The sequence below is a fragment of the Pteropus alecto genome, unplaced genomic scaffold (assembly GCF_000325575.1).
Source record: "Pteropus alecto unplaced genomic scaffold, ASM32557v1 scaffold13, whole genome shotgun sequence".
In the NCBI taxonomy this organism is placed as follows: domain Eukaryota; kingdom Metazoa; phylum Chordata; class Mammalia; order Chiroptera; family Pteropodidae; genus Pteropus; species Pteropus alecto.
In genome coordinates this window covers 2669904-2690220 of record NW_006434373.1, presented here as the reverse complement: position 1 = coordinate 2690220, position 20317 = coordinate 2669904, and the positions used below count along the sequence as shown (strand labels likewise).

At 40.7% G+C, this 20317-nt stretch overlaps 1 protein-coding gene across 1 annotated transcript in view; it reads left to right on the top strand.

The window, feature by feature from the left end:
* Nucleotides 1-20317, top strand: part of COL4A2 (collagen type IV alpha 2 chain) — a 178889-nt gene that overhangs the window by 83401 nt on the left and 75171 nt on the right. The window contains exons 5-6 of the mRNA XM_025044980.1: nt 19721-19855; nt 19941-19985. Of these exons, the coding sequence (XP_024900748.1) occupies nt 19721-19855; nt 19941-19985 (180 nt within the window). The remainder of the gene's footprint in view (nt 1-19720; nt 19856-19940; nt 19986-20317) is intronic.

The following is a 20317-nucleotide window of genomic DNA, read 5'->3' as shown; positions in this document are numbered from 1 at the left end:
ATTTTGAAGGGTTTTCTTGGTCTAAAAGGTCTTAAATTGTATCAGTAACTGATTCAAAGTGAAAAAGTGTGTGGTAGCAAAATATATAATAATGATGTATTTTGATTTCTCTTATTTAAGCTAATTGTCTTTTTTGTCATACTTTTTATTTTTTTTAATTATAGTTGATATACCATATTATATTTGTTTCAGATGTAGAACATAGTGATTTGACATTTATATATCTTACAAAGTGAGATATAGACATGTAGACATGATGTCTAGTAACCATCTGTTGCCGTACAAAGTTATTATACTATTACTACTTGTAAGCTAATTGATTTTTTAAGGCACGGCAGCCACCCCTTCAACAGGCACCACCTAGCTGAGGAGAGAGCAGAAAACTCTCCTAGCAAAGACATAAGATGTGACATGCGCTGGGCTGGCTGTGCATGTCCCGATTGTTGTGTCACCAAGGGGAAGCAGTCGCATCACAAGGGAGGGCCCTTGGCTGGGCTCCCCATCGGAAAGAAAGTATGTGCTATGTGAAGAGCAGGGGTAACGGGTGGAGTTCTGAGGAGCTGAGAGAGAAACCCCTGAAAGAACACGGACAACAAGCAGTAGAGAAGCAGGAGGCAGCAAAGGTGTGAGATGCCTCAGGAAGTCAAGATCATTTTCAACAAGGGGTTGAGGAGCAAAAGCGAGAAGATGCTGGGAGCGAGGGGTGCTGTGGGCTGCGGGGATTATAAAATTCCTGTAGAATCCAAACACAGCAAATTATGTCAGAGATCAAAGAGGTGAATTGTGATTGGGAAAAATAGTCTTTATGCAGAGGACCGGCAGTAGATAAATGATGGTCAATGCCCTAGAGGTGATGGGGAAGGGAGGGACTTGTGATGGGGAATCTCTTGAGGACCAGGCAGTGGGGACACCTGGGGTTTCATGTGTGTGTCCCGGAAATGCCTGCTGGATGGTGCCAATTGGGATTCTCAGCAGGGAGCATTAGGTTGCGACTGTCACCTTTCATCCCCTTCCCACTGCCTGAATCAACTCCCAGACCCATATTCCTCACCACCCAACATTTTCCTAGAACTTTACCGAAGGGGATCTTCAACAAGGGATGGGGCTAAAGGACTTGATGGGCTCTCAAAACAACAGGCATGAGCCAACCCAAGACCCTGTCCTACAGTCCAGGCTCACGTATCTGCTTCTCCGCTCTCTGCATGTGAGCATGGGACACCCTTTTTGTTCAGAGAGATGGCACCTGCAACTATGGGACTGAACAAGTTCCAGATGAATAATTTATAGATCATTTGCAATCACCTAATTTCCTCTTGGTTCTTAGTTCCTGGAGTTTTTAAAAAGAGAGAGAGGCAGATGTCTGTGCCCACCAACTGGTGGCCTTTCCGCCAATCAGTGTGTTCCCAGAGACCTTCCCAGGAGCAAGCCGGTGTCAGCTCAGTACCTTCTTGTGGTCTCTGGGTATGAGTTTGAGAGGATGAAGTGAAAAGTAGCTAAAGAAATCAAAGTCCATTCATAGTTGGAAATCATTTTCTGATGAATCACTCAGAAAAACCATGCCAGCCTTTAAGTGGTCAAGCCTCTGCCTCATGAATTCTTTTCTGGCATGTCAGATCATAGCTTCTAAAAAGTGCTACTGTTTTGCATGACAAAGAAGAACATTTGGCTCAAAGAAATCATTGCCTAACTGAGCAGCTGGTAAATCTGTGACAACATTAACCATAAATCCCAAGTGTAACCCAAATAATAATTGTCATTCAAAACAGCAGCGTGTCTGACATCAGAGAAATACGTAAGAAGCCTGCAGAAGCAGATATCACCACTGTAGACATTTATGGCTTCTTTGATCTACATACACATTTAGAAGGTGTGAAGAATACAGAAAAGAGAAAAATATATGAGAAAGAATAAAAAATGAAGACTCTCTTAGAAGTTAATATCCAGCTATGTAGTAGGAAAAGGATCTTGGCTTATTTATAAATTAAAACAACCAAGCATCACTTCTAAATGTGGAACTAAATTCCAATGATGTTATTTGCTCATTGACAATAATTTAACCCTCTCTGGGTGTGCCCCAAGACGGACCTGGTTTTACTCACATTAGAGTAGGTCATACAACAATTAGGTGTCTATACGTAAATGAAATTGCATGCAGCATATCTCTGCTAACATTCCCTCATATTGCTGGTTACACTGTAACTTCTTAAAGACCAGACAGCATGCAAATCTTCCAAGTATATTTCCAAGACAGTGTAATGTCCTGCATCCAGTAAATGCTTGGTGATTACACTGCTTCTCCCTACTTTGGGTCTAGGGATACCATCGGGCTTCATGGGTAGACTAGACGTTCATGGAAGTGACCACATGCGGGAAAAGGGCTGAGAGGGGGTCCCTTCATCAGAGACTGAAGACAGGATCGAAGAGGAGTGGCATTTAGTTTTAGTTCACCAGAAGACAAGATCAAAAGCCATTGTAAGGAAAAGGAGAGTTAGCAAGTTGTGGAGATGTGAGCCAACACGGTAAGGACTCAGAAAGGAGGAGATCCAGTGACCGAAATAAAGGGGTGAGGAGGAGATGAAACTGAAAGGCGGCCTGAGCACCACGTTAGCTGCAGGCAGAGGGGTGCGGTGTGAAAAGGAGCCAACAGTGTCCGCACCTTTGTAGGTTTGGAGTCTAGACTGATGAGTTGTTATGAACTGAATCAGGGGCTGAAGGTGAAAGGGGTAGTTGCTGTTTTTTGATTCTTGCTGGGAGCAGGGTCGGAGGAAATGACTTAACAAGTTCACTCTTAGGCATGCTGCATCTAAAGTGTCTGGGGGACATCTAGTTAGAGATGTCGAGCAGGGAGATAGGAGTCACCTGCCTCAAAGTGTTCCCTGACACAACTTAGAGGGAACGAGAGAGCTCACTCGAGGCACCTAGGAAAAGAAAAGCTAACGACTAAACCCCCGAGGAAAACCAGCCTTTAACAGAATGGAAATCGGGGAAGGACACCAGGCAAGATAAGTCAGAGGTGCGCAAAGAAACTCCAGAGAAAACTGACGCCCAAGAGAGGAGCCTGTTTGAAGAAGAAAGGAGAGAGCATGACTGGGTGCTGCTAAGGATCTCGAAGGCTGAGAAGAACCCTCACGGTGGGAACGGCATCACTGCTGACTGTCAGAGGGAGAAATTGTCCAAGCGCCCAAGGAGAAACCGCTCGCTGTGGTCAGAGGTGTGAATGAGAGATAAGAAGTAGCTTTGGAATGTGTTCGTGTCCTATCAGAATACAGAAAATATGCTACCAATCCTGACACTTCCCTAAAAGTACCGAAACCACACTCTGAGATGGCAATGTCAGGACAGCTGGAGAAGCTTCACCTACAGTCGATCTCTCTGATTTCTGCCATTTTCCCCTTGCCTGTCGGAAGTGACTGGCATCATCACTGGTTCATAAAATACCAGCCCTACAAAGTACCCTGTTTGGGCCATTGTTGGGTCACGGGTCTTTTTGTAGTGAGGGAGAGGAATGTTTTAATGTGAAAGGCCTTCCGTGTCCTGGGCATGGGTGCAGAGACAAAACTCCAAATGCCTTCCTTGTGTTTGCCCTGCCTGGCTGCACATTATATTCAAAGTAGGACGAACACAGAAGACTATGATGACAATGAAGAACAATACACACACACATACACACACACACACACACACACACACACACACACACAAAGGGGAACATCATGGGTAAGGTTTTCTGGGGATAATCCCATTAAGAAGCGGAACTCCTAACGTGTGATGGATAAACCACAATGCGGATATTCTGACCCTCCAGAGAAAGCAAGAATTTACCATGTTAATCACAACCCTACTCGAGGTCTATACTTCAGCTCTCTCCATAACTGCTCCCTGTTTATTAAATGAACCATGTGCATCTTCACTTGTCATATGTGATGCCCTAAGGTCTTCGTAGAACCTCAAATGCACGAGAACCGTGTAGGAAATGATACGGTTGGAAATGCAGCCATGTTCAGGTGTTGCCTTTCATTTTGTGTTTGAAAACTGCTATTTATTTTCCTTACAACATTGAGAAGAATGACTGTTCTGGAGGTTGTTTTTGCCCCATGTCATGAGAACAGTGCACCAGCTGAGTCACTTCTCTGGAATGGATGTTAATGTCATTTGGTTTCCTCTCAACAAGGACCTTGAGTTTCATGTCTGGACAAATGAGCCATCCATTATCTTTTCGCCAGACTGAAAAAAGATCAATTTCTCGTGGTTTGTTGTTCTTTTTTTAATTGCGGATGTGTGTTCAGTGTCCATCCAAATAATTGCTCTAAACCGGGGAATCTTAGGAGGGAAGTCCAGGATGTGCAGATAGCCATCTGCAGTGTCAAACACGATTGTGAGACCAGCCCTTTGTTAACTGGGTTTAACCCTGACAGTAGGCTAAAACCTTCAGCTCACATCCACTCTGTGGCTCGTGAATATTGCCATCATGTGGCTCTGGTTGGCCAGTAGCTCCAGAACTTTCTCCAGCGCACTAGGTGTTGTTATTGATAATATCTTTGCAAAAAATACTTCGTGGAACAATTTTCAAAATATTAGATACTTTTAAAGATATAAATACGGAACACTGAATTTTGATATGGTGTTACTGTCTGTCATCTAAGCTTTCCCACTATCAAACTTCCAGGGCAATATGGAGTGTGAAAAATAAATGAGCTGGAATGTCAGGCTGCTCACCAATGATTAGCCAGGTTACCTGGTCCAAGAGACTTGGGGCTCGTAGTCATCATATTCAAAGTTAGACTTGATCTTTCGCTAGGAGTGGCTTCTAAGCTTATAATTTCATATGTCCATAATCAAATGTATGTCTGCATACCTTAAGGTGATTCTGACATCCTGAGGGTATCTTCCAGGTCTACACAAATATAATTCTGGTCATTTGTAGACCACCAGAATCTCTTCATTCTGGGGCAGCCCATGGAGTTAAGTAACATGGAAGTCCCTTCACCACCTGATTTACAGACTTCTGCCTCTGGTGCTACATCTCAGTCACCTCTCCAAAACCCTTCCATCCATAAGTTCCCCGCAACCATCATCTTCATCTCTTTCGAGGATTCCTTTTCTCTCACACTTAATCTATAAAACAGGTACTGTCCTCTGTCTCATAATATCTCTCCTAATATCAAATTAGAATTCACTTTATACCTTTTCATTTCATTAACAACCAAATAGCCACTCATTCTAACATCTTCTCCTTTTCTGTCCAGGGGAGTTCTGCCACCTATCAGAAATGGCCAATGGCTCTGCATTGCCTTATGTTTCATATCTCAGTTTCTATCTGAGGTTAATGCCCCGAGGCTCACCCACCCAGTCTTCTTAGCCTCAATGTCCTTCTCCTCAAATGAACTTGTCCTCCCAGGAGGTGGGCACTTGATTTTCCAACTTTCCTGTATCTGAAAACGTATTCTCTCAAAGATCCATCTAAACTCTATGTTTAGGAAGTGCTTAAGGATTCAGTCTTTTTACCATAAAAAAAAAGAAAGAAAGAAAGAAAGAAAAATCAACAATCCTTCATAAACCTTTCTAATACAATCTTACAATCTTTCTTCAACAGCAACAACAACATCTGTTAATGGAAGCTAGAGAAAATGTAGTTTATGAGATATATCTAACTACTCCACCAGAGGATTTTGATGGTTCAGTATTTTATCCTGCAACCTCATCCCAGACCCCAGGCCTTCCTTGCATACCTTTTGACCGGAGTTGCTAAAAAATAACAGAATTGGCTTGTTTGAGTTTCACCTTCTCTTTCTGCCCCAGTCACTTTCTAGCAGAGGGGAGATTAATGAGCCATGAAATGGCCACAATTGAGCAGCGGTTGGGTTAAAACAGAGAAGCAGGTTCTTAGATAATCACTGGAAGATTGTGACTGGCTCTATTTTGTATGGATTTCCATGAACTGCAAGCAAACATCTGTTTATTTTTGTCAATTTGTCCATCGGCATTGGGCTTGATTATAGCTTCGTGAAGATTAGTCAAAAAGATATATTCAGGGTTCAGAGTCATATCCATTACTCAACGGAGGTTTACATGCACAGTAACAGTGCCTTCTGGACCTGTTCTGAAAAGCCGAGTATGAATCCCCTCCTCTCCAAGCCAGCTGAGTGACCCACGTCACTCTGTGCCTCAGCTTCCTCATCCATAGAATGAATGTAAAAACAGTGCCTACCTCAGAGAGGTGTTGCGGAGATTAAATAAATCAGTTTGACACTAGAAAGTGCTCCAAACAATAGGTGCCCTTGTCTGGAAATATTAGTTGCTCTTATAACTTTGTCTTACACAGGAATCAAATCCAATAATTTGATTTCTATCTCTTGGAACTCAGTGCTGAGTCTGGGTCTAACAACTCCTTACATATCTATATATATTTAGAACACATTCCTTTGAGCAAGTCAAAATGGAAGGGAATTATAAAATAATTAACGAGTTAGTTCAACCATCCTGTGAAAAGAAAAATGGAATTTGGTATGCTTTTTAGACATCATTGAAATTTTCATCAGAATTTTCCCCATGGAAGGTTAGGTACTCCTGACAATTGAGGGACCTGCCCTCTGTTCTATTGAGGGGGGTCATCATAACCCAAAACAACTACAACATCTTTGCCATCGCAAATCTGTCTGAAGTCAAGAGTGGGGCTGTTTCTTGCTCCCGAAAAGCACAACTGACTGCCACCTAGTGTTGACCATGAGACCTGCAAGGTATTTCTTCTAGTCTCTGCTTTCCTCAGACCCAATATATAAAAGGTGAATTTACTTGATAGAAAGTTAACATTTTATTTTACAACAGCGACATTCAGTAAGCATTGAAATTCTTCCTTTTATAGCTTTTTTACAGACCCATATTGGCAAACTCACCCATTCTCTCCATAACCTTTAACCTTCCTGAGTTATGGTAGTTTCAATTAACGTCTTAAGCATATTGGCTTATCATCGACGGTTGTCTTCAAAACAGCTTCGTTCAAATATTACCAGAACTAAATCTGGAGGAGGGAGTCCTGACATTCCAAAACCCTCATCTCATTTCTTAGCTCTTGATTTCAGCAGATGATGTCTTATTTATCCGTCAGATCTTAAGCACAATTTTGATAGGGCCGGCACTCTTTTCCACAAGTCTGGGTTGGTCCTTTTTTGATTCCGTTTTAGAGGCTTGGAAAGCATTCCCTCTGACAGTGCAGACAGATAAGACCAGATCATCGAGTAGAACCACCAATCAGAAATCCCACAGATCTGGCACAGAGATTAGAAAAGAGCTGAGGTTGCCGGTGATGTTTTTGACATATTACGGTGATTTAAGGAATTGTGTAGGGGGTGGAGGAACAGAACAAAAGCGTTTTAGCCCTCTACCGTATTGTCCACTGAAACTGAGTTCAGAAATACTTCGGAGATCATGAATGCGTAATAATGGTCATAACAGTAGTCGAAATAGGCGACTTGGCCTTCCACTTCCGTGTGGGAAGAACCTGAATTTTGGAGTCAGGGAGAACTGGGTGATCACAGCACCATAATTCATTTTCTTAACAGAAAGTTGTGGAGCATGTTCTGTATGCCAAATACTGTAAGAGATGCTGGAGACAGAAGCTTCAATGAGGCATGGTCTCGACGTACAGCAGCGTTTCCTCTGATAGAAGCAAGCTGAGGGAGCACCTAATCTAGTTTTAGTGTGAGGAAAATGACCTCAGAGGGGTTAGAGCCACATCCTCTAGTGCACCTGGGAGTCATCAGACAATGAGGGCAGGAATACGCAAAGGCCCTGAGGTGCAAGAGACACTTGCCCAACTGTCAGGAGCTCAGTTCGCCTGGAGCAGAATATGCAGGTATAGGAAGGTGGGCCTTACATGCTGAAACCCAAAACGGAAGCCCCTGCTTCATATGACTCCAGCAATACATATTGGATGAAGCCACTGCCTCTCAGGCTTTACGCGGTCTTCTAAGGTCGGACAGAGGCACAATGATATTTTCTGCAACCATGGAGACTTCCATCAGGGTGTAAGACTCTGAGCATTGTGCTGAGTTCACTCCCAGAAAACAGGCCTCCCTTTCCCGGCCGTCTGCACCTTACTGCGCCCAGGCTGTTCTTTCAAGGGTTGATCTGAACTTAAATGCATCACTACATCTGTTGTTTGAATTCATCATTGATGCTATTTTATCATTCGTGTTAGAAAGCACTTCCAGCTTTTCCTCACAAAAGACAAAAAAACAGAGTTCTTTCTCTTAAAACTTTGAATGACTTAAGTTTAGATAATCTCGGGATTTGGGGTGGATTAGTTAGGCTTTCTTTTAAAAGATAGAGAATGTCTCATATTTTGTTAAAGAGACTGGATCATTTTTTCAGGAAAAAAAAATGCTACAAGGGATAAAATAAAACTGCCAAAAACTGTGTTGTGCTGCATGGAACTGTCTGCTTCAGAGCTCTGCTGAGTCCCAGCTCTCTTTGAAATGAACAGGAGGGATTTGGGGTCCTGGCTGAAGGAGCATCACCAGATCTAAGGCCGACCCCAGGAAACCCCTGCTATTGGGCGTGTAGACTTGCACATGTTTTTTAAACCTCTAGAATAAGGTTACTGACCTTTAGGAGTTTTCTTTAAACTTTGAAAGAAAAAATATTTTAAATGCTGAAAACACAGGAAATTTTTATCCTAAGGCATTTTTCTGGGCTACAGCTCCCATCTACTGTGGGAAAATCCATGTAATTCTCTGTGATGGGTGACGATAGAGCCATCCTTGGATTTTAAAGCTGGAGGGGGTGCTTAGAAGCCTCTACATGCGCTTCACAAACACAAGAAGCAAACCCTCAGAGGCTGAGCAGTGGTGAGTCACCCTGACCTTCACGGGGAGCACCGGAGTGCTGTCAGAAGCAATGTGAAGTGCTCCTGGGTGGAGAGTCAACAGAGCTGTGAGACACTTCACCTACCTGGGCTGTTTCCTCACTTGTCCCATGTGAGATTTGTTTTCCTGGCTCCCAAACCTGCCTGTGAGTTTGAATTGCTTAGGGAGCTTGTTAAAAATATAGATTTCCAGGCTCCTCCTCTCCTCCCCCCCAACAACTTAGACTAGAATTCTTGAGGTCCAAGATGCTCCATAATGGATGCTTTGACAGGCAGCCAAGACCAATCCTGGGACAGGACCACTTCTGGAGTGATTTTCTCAAGCTTTGAGGCACACTCAAATCACCTGGGATCTTGTCAGGATGCAGAGTCAATTCAGTGAATCTGGAGTGGTCTGAGGACCCTCACTGCTAATGAACTTCCGGTGATACTAATGCTGCTGATCCGAAGAACTCCTCTAAAATCTCTCTGTGGTCCCCTCCAAATCTGATATTTAATGAATCCTTTTGGAAAGTACTGGGTTATCAATGGCAAAGAGCAGAGATGTAAATTTGAAAACTGATGTTATGTTGGTCTAATTTTAAATGGCTGTTATTCTTCCGCATAAGAATCTCGCTAGAGAACGAGTGGTGTTCCTGCACCAGAAAGACAGACGTGTATTTTGTACAATAGTGTTTGAGAAAGGAATAATTTTTTTACCCAAAATAAAATGAAATCCATATGATAGATAAGAATTTAGGTGCTGAATTTAATTTCTGTACGGTAGACATTTTTAGAAATTATTTCTTCCCCCACTTCCTCGGAAGTTCAAGGTAACATTCCAGGCCCATCAAAGATCATCCTTGTGAGTTCCTGCCTCTGAAACATGTTACTCTGCAATCATTTCTCAGGCACGATACGATGTCTGGTCCGTGCTGGTTTGCCTCTCTCTGAGGCCCTCCTGCCCTGGAAACCAGACTCACATGTTTGTGAAGAAGCTGACTATGGGTTGCTGGTCTTTACGGAGAAGAGCAAAGGGACCAGAACTGTGGTCACAATCTCACTGATGCCGAGCAACCGCCATAGTTCTGGCCCACAGTCTGACGGGTGCTGACAGGAGCTGGGCCACCATTTATTACAAAAGGATGTTGCAGCAACAGTAATAATGATGCTATCAATGGAAACTCTGAACACTGAACTGGATCTAGGATTAGCAGAATTGTAGAAACTGTGCTAATAAAGAGGAATGAGATCAAAACCACGAAGCCAATCCATTAGCACTGCAGACCTAGAAAATGGCTAAGAGAACAAAATCGACGGTGATAAGTGCCACCAACTACCTGGAACGCTCTCAGTTGCTGGTAGGAATGCAAAATGGAACAGCCAGACTGGGAAATGGTTCTGCAACTTTTTAATGAGACTAAACCTACTCTTACCGTATGGTAATCCCATCCTCAGATATTAACAAAATGTACACACACACACACACACACGCATACACACATACACACACACCATATATGAACATTTATAGTTGCCCAATTCACATTCACCAAAAACTGGAAGCAATTCACATGTCCTTCAGCAAGTGAATGGATAAACAAATCAGTAATGGAATACAACAAAACACTCCTCAACAATACAAAGAAACAAATTGTTGATACATAAAATAGGCGGAGACAAGGTGGGTGAATCTCAGCTGCATTACACTGAGTAAAAGAAGCCAGACTCAAAAGATACATAACTGTATGATTCCACTTGTATGATAGTCTGGAAGAGGCAAAACTGTAAGGCTGGAGAAAGACCAGGGACTGACCAGGTTGGAGGAGAGGGAGTTGACGACAAAGGGTTGATGCAACCCTGAGCACCTGTCAAAACTCACAGAACTATACACCAAAGAAAGTGAGTTTTACTGTATGTAAATTTCAAAATAAATTAAAATAGTGTAAAAGAAATGAAAAAACTAAACTTTCATGAATAGAAAATAACAGATAAGTATGTTAAAGCCAAGTGAGGAGGGGGAGAGCAGTGGTCACGCCTTTTCTAATGACAGAAAATTTGGAGCTCTATTTAAAACTTGTCCTATTTAGGAACATTTTAAATAAAGATTAACAGGAAAAAAAAATCTGGGTACTATGCCAAGTCAGAACCCTTTCTTACTCTTAACCTTTTCTTCTTTGTTGGCCAATTTTTTTTTATAACAGACCAACTCCATATGATGCCAACTTCAAGAATATTTTTCTTTCATGTGACTGTGTTTAGTCTAAATGCAAAGTAGATACAACTTTTGGTTCCGTTCCTGGTCTGTGTCACAGATAACTGAAATGTCACTCTCGAAGACTGCCAGCCGGTTGATAATCTGATCAGAAAGGCCAGTATTTGGAGGGCCACGGTCATGGATATTCCCTCTCACTCCTTCCACCTCTAGGCATCATTCCCTGGGGCCGCTGGGCGATCATTGTATACAGAGCTCCCCACCAGGCAACGACAGAAACACAGAGTAATTAGAACACGCAATCTCTACTGAGTCATATCACACTTGAATATAACCTAAGAATAATACCTAAGAATACTAGTAAAAGATTGGCATGTGCAGTTGGTACATGAAAAATTTATAGCTAGAATTGAGGCCGTACATGTGGACAGCAAACTATTTTAATTACCTTTAGCTTTATGATTTTCTTAACTTAAGAATTGCTGCCTATTGTAGTTGTACTTTCTCATCTTGTAAGTATAGCCCGAAGCCACCCTGTGTTATTAACTCATAATGACATAAAGGCTATTCGATGATGATGCTCTGGTCATTGATACTGTCTTCCGTGTTGACAGCTCCTAAGTTAGAGCATTTCATACTTGCTGGGGGGCCTGATAGCCAGAGTTCTCTGCGTGCCGCCTGTGGCCCCAGAAAGTGCTTCTTCCAGCCCATTCCTCCGCTGTCATCTGTGCTCCCAGAGGCCTTGACTCATCCACACTCAACTCTGTGTCTTCTTGGAGGACAGGAGGCTTAGGAAATCAAGTTAGTCTGTTAGGCAACAGTTCACATTTAGGCAAACGAAATGTATTTATTGCCGCAAGCTCAGAGGCAATAAAAGGCTTTCCCAGAAAATCAACTTTTCCAAGTATGCCAAGTAAAATCACATCTAGATCACATTGGGCTAAAAGCCATTGAGTGGGACTGCCCATGTGCTGCCTATTTTTAGAATAAGGATCAGAGGTTTTCAGACTTACTGGCCCTATGGGTAGAGGACAAGAGATGATCCATTTTCCTCTGCTTTAAAATGTGAATCTATCCAAGTCAAATCATTTCAGATAAAACTATACAATAGCATCTCATAAGTCTAGGTGACACCTGCTGATTTTTATTTTTTATGAAGATCATGCATAATGGAAACCAGTGACATCGTGGGCTTATTTTTCATTCGTGTATCTAATTTGGTTCTGACCCACTTCCAGCTCTGCTGTGCTATGGGCTGTGTGCTAGACGGTTCTAATTTCTGTCAGGATCACACTCAAATGACCAGATACCAGACAAGGAAAGCTAAGTCTTAGTTTCTTTGGATTTGCTCATTTCCCGGTCAGTCATTTTTAAAAAGCATTTGGCTTAATAATTTTTTTTTTTTAATTTTTAAAATGTCCACTCTTCTGTCTTTTCTAAATATTACCTGTCTTACCGATTCACTGGTAAGAAAGTATGAAAAGGACTTGGTCACATGCGACGTGCTTAAAGAATTTCAGGGCTCGTCTTCTTAATCTTTGTCTTCTCCGACTCCTCTTTTGGTTGTTTGTTTTTAGGTCAAGTTTATTGAGGCATAACTTACAAATGACTCAGTGAATATTGACAAATGTATACAGCCATATAACAACCACTCAAATCATGATATAAAACAGATCCAAGACCCCAGAAAGTTTCCTTGTTCCCTTTTCAGTCAGTCCCCTCCCTTCACCTCCACCCCTGACAACCACTGGAGCATTTTCTGTTCCTAGTGTTGCCTTCTCTAGAATGTCATATAAATAGGATAATAGCATAATATCATATAAATAGGATCAGAGCCTTTTTGTCTGGTTGCATGATGCATAATGCCTTTGAGAGTCATCCTCACTGTACACATCAGACAGTTTCGTCCTTTTCATTGCTGACTAACATGCCACTTGACAGACGTACCACATTAACAAATCTGTTCATCAGCCGATGGATATTCAGGTTGTTTCTAGTTTTTCACTAAAATAAATAAAAACACTGTGAACGTTTACCTATACCTCTCATGGTAAGAGTATGTTTAACGTTATAAGAAACCACCCAACTTTTCCAAAGAGGTTGCCCCATTTTGCATTCCCACAGCAATGAATGAGAGTTCTAGTTCCTTGCGTCTTCTCCAGCACTTAGAATTGCCAGTGTTTTCTGTGTGTGTGTGTGTGTGTGTGTGTGTATCTGTTCTAGTAGCTTGCAGTTATATCTTACTGTGGATTTAATTTACTTTACCTAAAGACCAATGATGTTTAGCATCTTTTCAGGAGCTTATTTTCCATCTGTACATCTTCTTTGGTGAAGAGTCAGTTCAAATCTTTTGCCCATTTTTTTTCAGTTGGGCCGTTCATTTCCTTATTGGTTTCTGGGAGTTCTTTCTATATTCTGGATAAAAGTAATTTATTGGATATGTGTTTTGTAAATATTTCTTTCAGTCTATAGCCTGCTTTTTAACAGTATTTTTGAAGATTAAACTTTTTAGTCTTTTTTTTTTCTTTTATGGTTTATGATTTTTGTATCTTATCTAAGAAAACTTTGCCAATCCAAGTCACAAAGATTCTTCCCTATATTTTCCTCTAGAAATATTATAGTTTTAGCTTTCATATTTAGGTCTATGATCCATTTTACTAAATGTCTGTAATGGAGAGAGGTAGGGTCAGGGTTGTTTCTATGCATATGGATGTTATTTTCTTTATGTCGACACTAGTTCTAGAATCTGTGTCAGATAATTTTGGAGAGCGGGAATTCCAAGAGCCCATATAATTCTGCCTCATGTAGGCGGAACTCATTTGGAATAGTATCTGGGAAAGTGCTAGTGTTTTGGTACGTATTAAGTAATAAGCTATAGGTAAAATGTGGCAGATTTAACATCAGTTCTGTCTGCTTTGCATGGAATAGGCAGTTGCCCATTATTTACTGATATTTAATATATATGAAATATACTGTCAAATACTACCTTCACATTATATTAGCTTGGAGTGTGATATTACTTCATCCTACCAGAGTGATGAAAAAATTGTTCACAAATGCTAATGATCATCCCTCAGAACAGTGACTAATTCGAAATTTTAGATGGAGGAATTGTCTTCCTGGATCCTACAAAGTAGCCTTTCCTGCCTTTGGGGCCGTTTTACATATTTTCAAATGTGTTTGAACAGCCTACAGGATAAGCTGGGAATTAGGCTGGAATCCCCTGAGAGTCACCCAGAGCTGCAGCATCAGAAAGCCGGGAAGGCCTGGAACACGTCCACAACAGCCAAGGAAGGGAGGGGTCACCCGGGAGACTTTAGAGGATATGTGGTGTCTGGTGGGGCGCCCAGAGCCCATAAAAGGCGAGACAGGAAGAGTAAACTTAGGAGGAAGGGATTTCCTACTATTCAGATGCTGACCAGTAAATCATGAGAGCTTACTCTTATTCTACCAGGAAAATACTGTACTATAGATCAATTCTTATTCTACCAGGAAAATACTGTACTGTAGATTAAAAATCCTGATGTCCAGTAAAGCAGGTTTTATCCTTAGAAACATCTCTCTTCTCTGACAAACGAAGCTTTTTTTACTCCCTTACCCAAGGTGGATTTTAAGGTTAATAAACTATGAATGGAAACAGGCACCACAACCTTGGGGTTGTATGAATGTGAAATTTCTTGGGGCTCTGATGAATCATCGGTCTTCTACCTTTATTTTGCAGTCTGAAGTTGCAGTTGTTCTACGTGTGCACATATTCGATTATATTTTGCCCCTTTTCTTGGAAGTGAAAATTCCAAATTCATGAAAGCTTAGTAAGTGTCTCAGGACTTTACGTGCATTCACTCTATCGTCGTGGTATTTAAGCAATGTGTATTCAAGTCTGGACCCATTCTATCCACTTTTCAGACTTTGGCTTCCAAAACTGACCCTGAACATCCCACACATACTCCAAGAGTGATTTCAAAAGAAGAGAGTCATTGTGCAACCTTCCATCCTGACAGTGATCAAAGTTCATTCTGTATTGTTACAGAGATCTTGGTTTTATTGAAGCATAAGACCAAGAAAGGTTAATTAGAAATAGTATTCTACGAAGTTAAAAATTAGATTTTCCTCTGCCAAACTCAGGAAGCCTGACCTTTCTTCTGAGATCCGACTTCATGCTTAAGAAATTTTTCTTATTAAAAGAAACCTGTCTTCCCAAAAAAAGTCAGGAAGGGAAGGAAGGTGGGGTCATGCAGTGATTCTCAGGCTTCACTGTGCTAAGAATCCTCCTGAGGATCATGTTCAATGCAGGTCAGGAGGTCTGGACCGGGCTTGAGACTCTGCATTTCTCACAAGCTCCCATATGGCTGATTCAGCTCACAGATCTCACTCTGAGCAGCAAGAGTGTAACAAAAAATGGAAGGCTTCAGAGACAGTCCCGCTCCGAAGACCTAACTGCATAACAGTCAGTTCTTCCTACCGAACCTTCGCAAGCACCCTACCCCATTGTCTCTCCTCTCGCAAGTGGGGGAGATGCCTACTTTATGCATTTATCATAGAGGTAAAATGAGACAAACCATTTTTTAAAACCTGTAACATCGCTTCATCCCAGAAGATATGCAATTAAATGATACTTTTCATTTTCCTATTTCCTGAGAAGTAATTACCTATACAAATCAAATTCTCTGGCAGGGATGAGGTCTGTCGGCGTTTAATAAATATTTTGTGGAAATACTTTTATCAAGTATATTGCAGGAATTTTAGAAGCTTCAGAAATTTAGGAGTTTTTGAAGTTTATGCAAAGATATTTAAAGTAAAGTCTTACTCTTTCTGGGGTAATTTTTATTTTTAACATCACTTATTATAAAAGGAAAGGAAGAGATGGAAATAACTTTTCCCATTGGGACTTTTCAGCTGAGGATGGAAGTCGGTAATGATGATGATTAACAAGAGGAAAATCCTTTTTATTTACCTGGTTGTTCCAGCTGCTCTTAACAAACACACTAGATGTCCACGTGGGCAAGATATCTTAGGGAAAATCTGAGTCCTTGATGACCAAAACATACATGTCAAAGTCCTTGGACTGTGACATAAATGTTCATTTAGTCCCAGCCACCCAGGGTTTCCACCGTGACAGGACTGAGGGGTCAGTCCCAGAGGACAAGGGTATGATTCTTATTATCTCCAGACTCTTCCTGTCCCTTCCCCCATGGCAGAAACTGGACGGAATTTCGTAAAATGTCCCATATGTCAGAAGCTCAACATGAGCTTTTTAGAATGACACCAACTTAACTAGGATAGCTATAATTTCTTTTCATAGAAAATAGCAGTTGTTAGCAGGGATGTGGAGAAATCTGGAACCCTTATACACTATCAGCAGGACTATAGAATGGTGCAGCCAGTATGGAAAACTGTATGTTGGTTCCTCAAAAAGTTAACCATAGAATTACCACAGGATCCAGCAATCCCACCCTATGTTTATACCCAAAAGAATTGAAAACAGGTGCTCAAACAGATACTTGTGCATGCATGTTCACAGCACTATTCACAACGAATTGTGATTTATCCATTCGATGGAATATCAGTTGGCCATAAAAGTGAATGAAGTACTAATACATGCTGTAATATGGATGAACCTCAAAAAAATTATGTTAAGTGAAAGAAGCCAGACACAAAAAGTCATATATCTTGCATATGACTTCATTTATATGAAATATCAAGAATGAATAAATCTGTAGAAACCAGAAACAGATTGGTGGTTTCCAGAGACTGGGGGTGAGGAGGCATGGTAGTGGTTGATCAACGGGTATGAGCTTCCCTTTTGGGGTGATGAAATGTTTTAGAACTAGATAGAGATGATGGATAGAGGACATTGTGAAGAAGCCGCTTCAAAATGGTGAGTTTTATAGTTTGGGAATTTCACCTCAATAAAAAGAAAATACTGACAACGTGCTCCAGTAAATGAAAGACTGGAGTTTTATGCCTAAAGTTAGACTTTCCATCCAAGAAATAAAAGTTACAAAGAAGTTTGCTGACAATGGAAGGGAAATGAGTACGTGATGTCTTTAGTCACTTTCCCCATCGACAAGAATTGAGAAAAGGTTAATGAGTGCAAGACAAGAATGTGGCTTTTCATCATTAAGACACAAGTATTTCCTTTTGGTTAGTAGTAGATGTTCCCCTAGGTTGGTTCTATACAGTAATTCCCTCGGCTCGAGATGTAGTCTATAGATAGGAAAAATGGCAGTCGTAATGAAGAACATTTTATCCCCCAATGGCTGCTTCCTATAAACACTGGCAAGCCTCACCATAATTAAGGAAACTTGAAGGCTTCGGGGCATCGCATATAATCACAAGAAGACTGTATTCTGACAGAGCCACAAAAAAACAAAAATGAGCACAACTGGGAAAGATCCATAAAAGTCAGAATCAGAGCATGTTTTGTCCCCAAACTTACAACAGATGTAGCATATTAAGACCCCTGACTAGAATTAGACATGAGTGAGCCTGGGATATCATGCATCCAAGGTCAGAGCTCTCTGTCTGTGACCACAAATTCTTCATAACTAAGAAGAAACAGTGGCGATAGCCCCACTTTTATCATATTCTTCAAAGATTTTAAATACATGGCTTCACTGTGACGTAAGATGCTTGCAGTCAGGCTACCCTAGGTGAGTATCTGCTGATTTCTGCATTGACTAGACTCTCTGGAACATGTGGAGGGTAGAACCATTCTAAAACTCTGATCTGGCCCAGAGAAGGCCTGAGGGGACTTCCCAAAACTCCCCTTTGTCTGAGGAGACAAGGGTCCTGAGCTTTGGGATAGCTCTCATCTACCATGTCTTACACCCCGAAAAAATGTCTTAACTGCTTCCCCCACACTTGGGACCAATATCTAAAGGACTGGGCAGCATAGGAATCATAATGAAATTCAGAGGCAAGATCTCCCCACATCCCTCTACGCCAAAGCATCTCTGACAACACTGCAGCTTGGGCTGCATTTTAAAATTGTTCGCTTCACCTCAATTGTGTGGAATGTTGCAAATAGATTATAAAATTCTGTAAAGACAAACAAACTTGTTAGCTGTACAGTTTATATAGGAAATGTCGCTTACAGGCAATACAAAAGACTAGAAATAATCGCTCAGTACCCCTCAATCTAAAGGCAAGATAGGAATTTGAAATGCAAAAACAAACAGGGCTTGACAGATAAAGGTTCTATATGATGAATAAACAGCAGATTCATTCTTTCAAAGAGGAATAAAGACAGGGGTTGTTGTATTTTTATTTAGGCTAAACTGGGAGGTTCATTAAAACATAACTATAATACATAAATTCCATTAGAGAGAGAGATAGAATCCCTTTTTAATCTTTTTTTATTTTTATTGTGATAAAACATACATAACAAAATTTACTGTTATTAACCATTTAAATTAACCAAAAATTAACCATTTTTATACAGTTCAGTAGCATTTAAGTACATTCACATTGTTGAGCAAATATCACCACCTTCCATCACCAGATCTTTTTCATCTTCCCAAACAAAAACTCTGTACCCACTAAACAATAACTCCCCATTTCCTCTCACCCAGCCTCTGGCAACCCCCATTCTGCTTTCTGTCTCTGTGAATTTGACTATTCTAGGAACCTCGTATAAATGGATTCATACAGTATTTGTCCTTTTATGACTGGCTTATTTCACTTAGCATAGTGTCCTCAAGATTCATATTGTAGTAAGTGTCATAATTTCCTTCCTTTTCAAGGTGAACAATATTCCATTGTATGGACCGACCACATTTTGTTTATCCATTTATCTGTCGATGAATACTTTGCTTCCACCTTTTGGCCATTGTAAAAAAAATATGTCTCAGAGAATCTCAGTGTAGAAATATCTGTTTAAGCCTTTTCTTTCAATTCTTGTGAATATTATCCAAGAGGTGGAATTGCTGGATCACATGGTAATTATACTTTTAATTTTTAAGGAACCATCGTACTGTTTTCCACAGTGGCTATATAATTTTACATTCTCACCGACACTGCATAGGGATTCCCAATTCTCATACATCAGCAATACATAATTTTCTTTCTTTCTTTTTTTTTTTTTTTATGACAGCCATCCTGATGGCTATGAAAACATTTTTATATTTTTCGGAAAACTTTTGGTTTTTTCTGTATGTGTACGTGCACAGCCACTCCAGTGCATTTGCAGTGTGTGTATGAACAAAAAGAGAGCTTATCTAATCACTTAAACATCTGGGGATCTTTTTCGTACCCGAATGCAATATACATTTCTGTATCTATTGTATGCGTTACACTGAGGTAGAGATAAAAGTCTTAGAAATCTGTTTGGAACTTTTTTTTTTAATACTGAAAGGAATTTTTTTTAAAGCCAAGTTAAGTTGATTATTTACCAGGCCAATATTATCATTTCACAATAACATCACTTTAGTAATTTAGGATAATTTTTTCTTACATTTAATTTTTTTTCTTTAAACTCTATGAATTCTTTCTCTGCCGGACATCACTTTGTGGACATCACGGCAGAATATGGTAACTTATATATAGTGTTCTCTGAAGATTATTTCATTTGAGAATGAAAAGTGTAGTTTCGAAAGCAGTGTGATTAAAATGTTCATTCATTGCTGTTAATTATGAGAAATGAATGTATGTTTTTTCCACAGGGTCAGCCAGGGCCAGTGGGCCCCCAGGGATACACCGGGCCCCCAGGTTTACAAGGATTCCCAGGACTGCAGGGCCGCAAAGGGGACAAGGGTGAAAGGGGTGCTCCCGGGATCACAGGACCAAAAGGAGATGTGGTACGGAAAACTTGATATTTCCTCTAATTTTATGAAGAGCGGCCGGTGTCTTGGCTTTCATTAAGTTTATTTGCCTTCTTTATAGGGAGCAAGAGGCGTTTCTGGATTCCCTGGTGCCGACGGAATTCCCGTAAGTTTTTTGTAAGATTAGAATTTTAAAATACTGTGTGCATGTGAAGCAATACATTTATGTCTTACAGAAACATCTTGAACTAAGTCTTCTTTTTTGTTTATAACATAAAATTTGTGGAGTTATATGTGCGTATTTTTTCTCATGGAATCCAGTCAAATTGTTTCCTTTGTAAACGTTCTTCTAGACTCGGCTTCAGAATTGAGGCCTCTTTGCTGAAACTGGACATTGTTTTGTAATAAAAAGCTGGAGTGCTGCTCACATATGCTCAATAAGGAGCCAGTCTTGAAATTTTGTTTGTACTATAGAACAACCTGAATATAGCGCAGCCC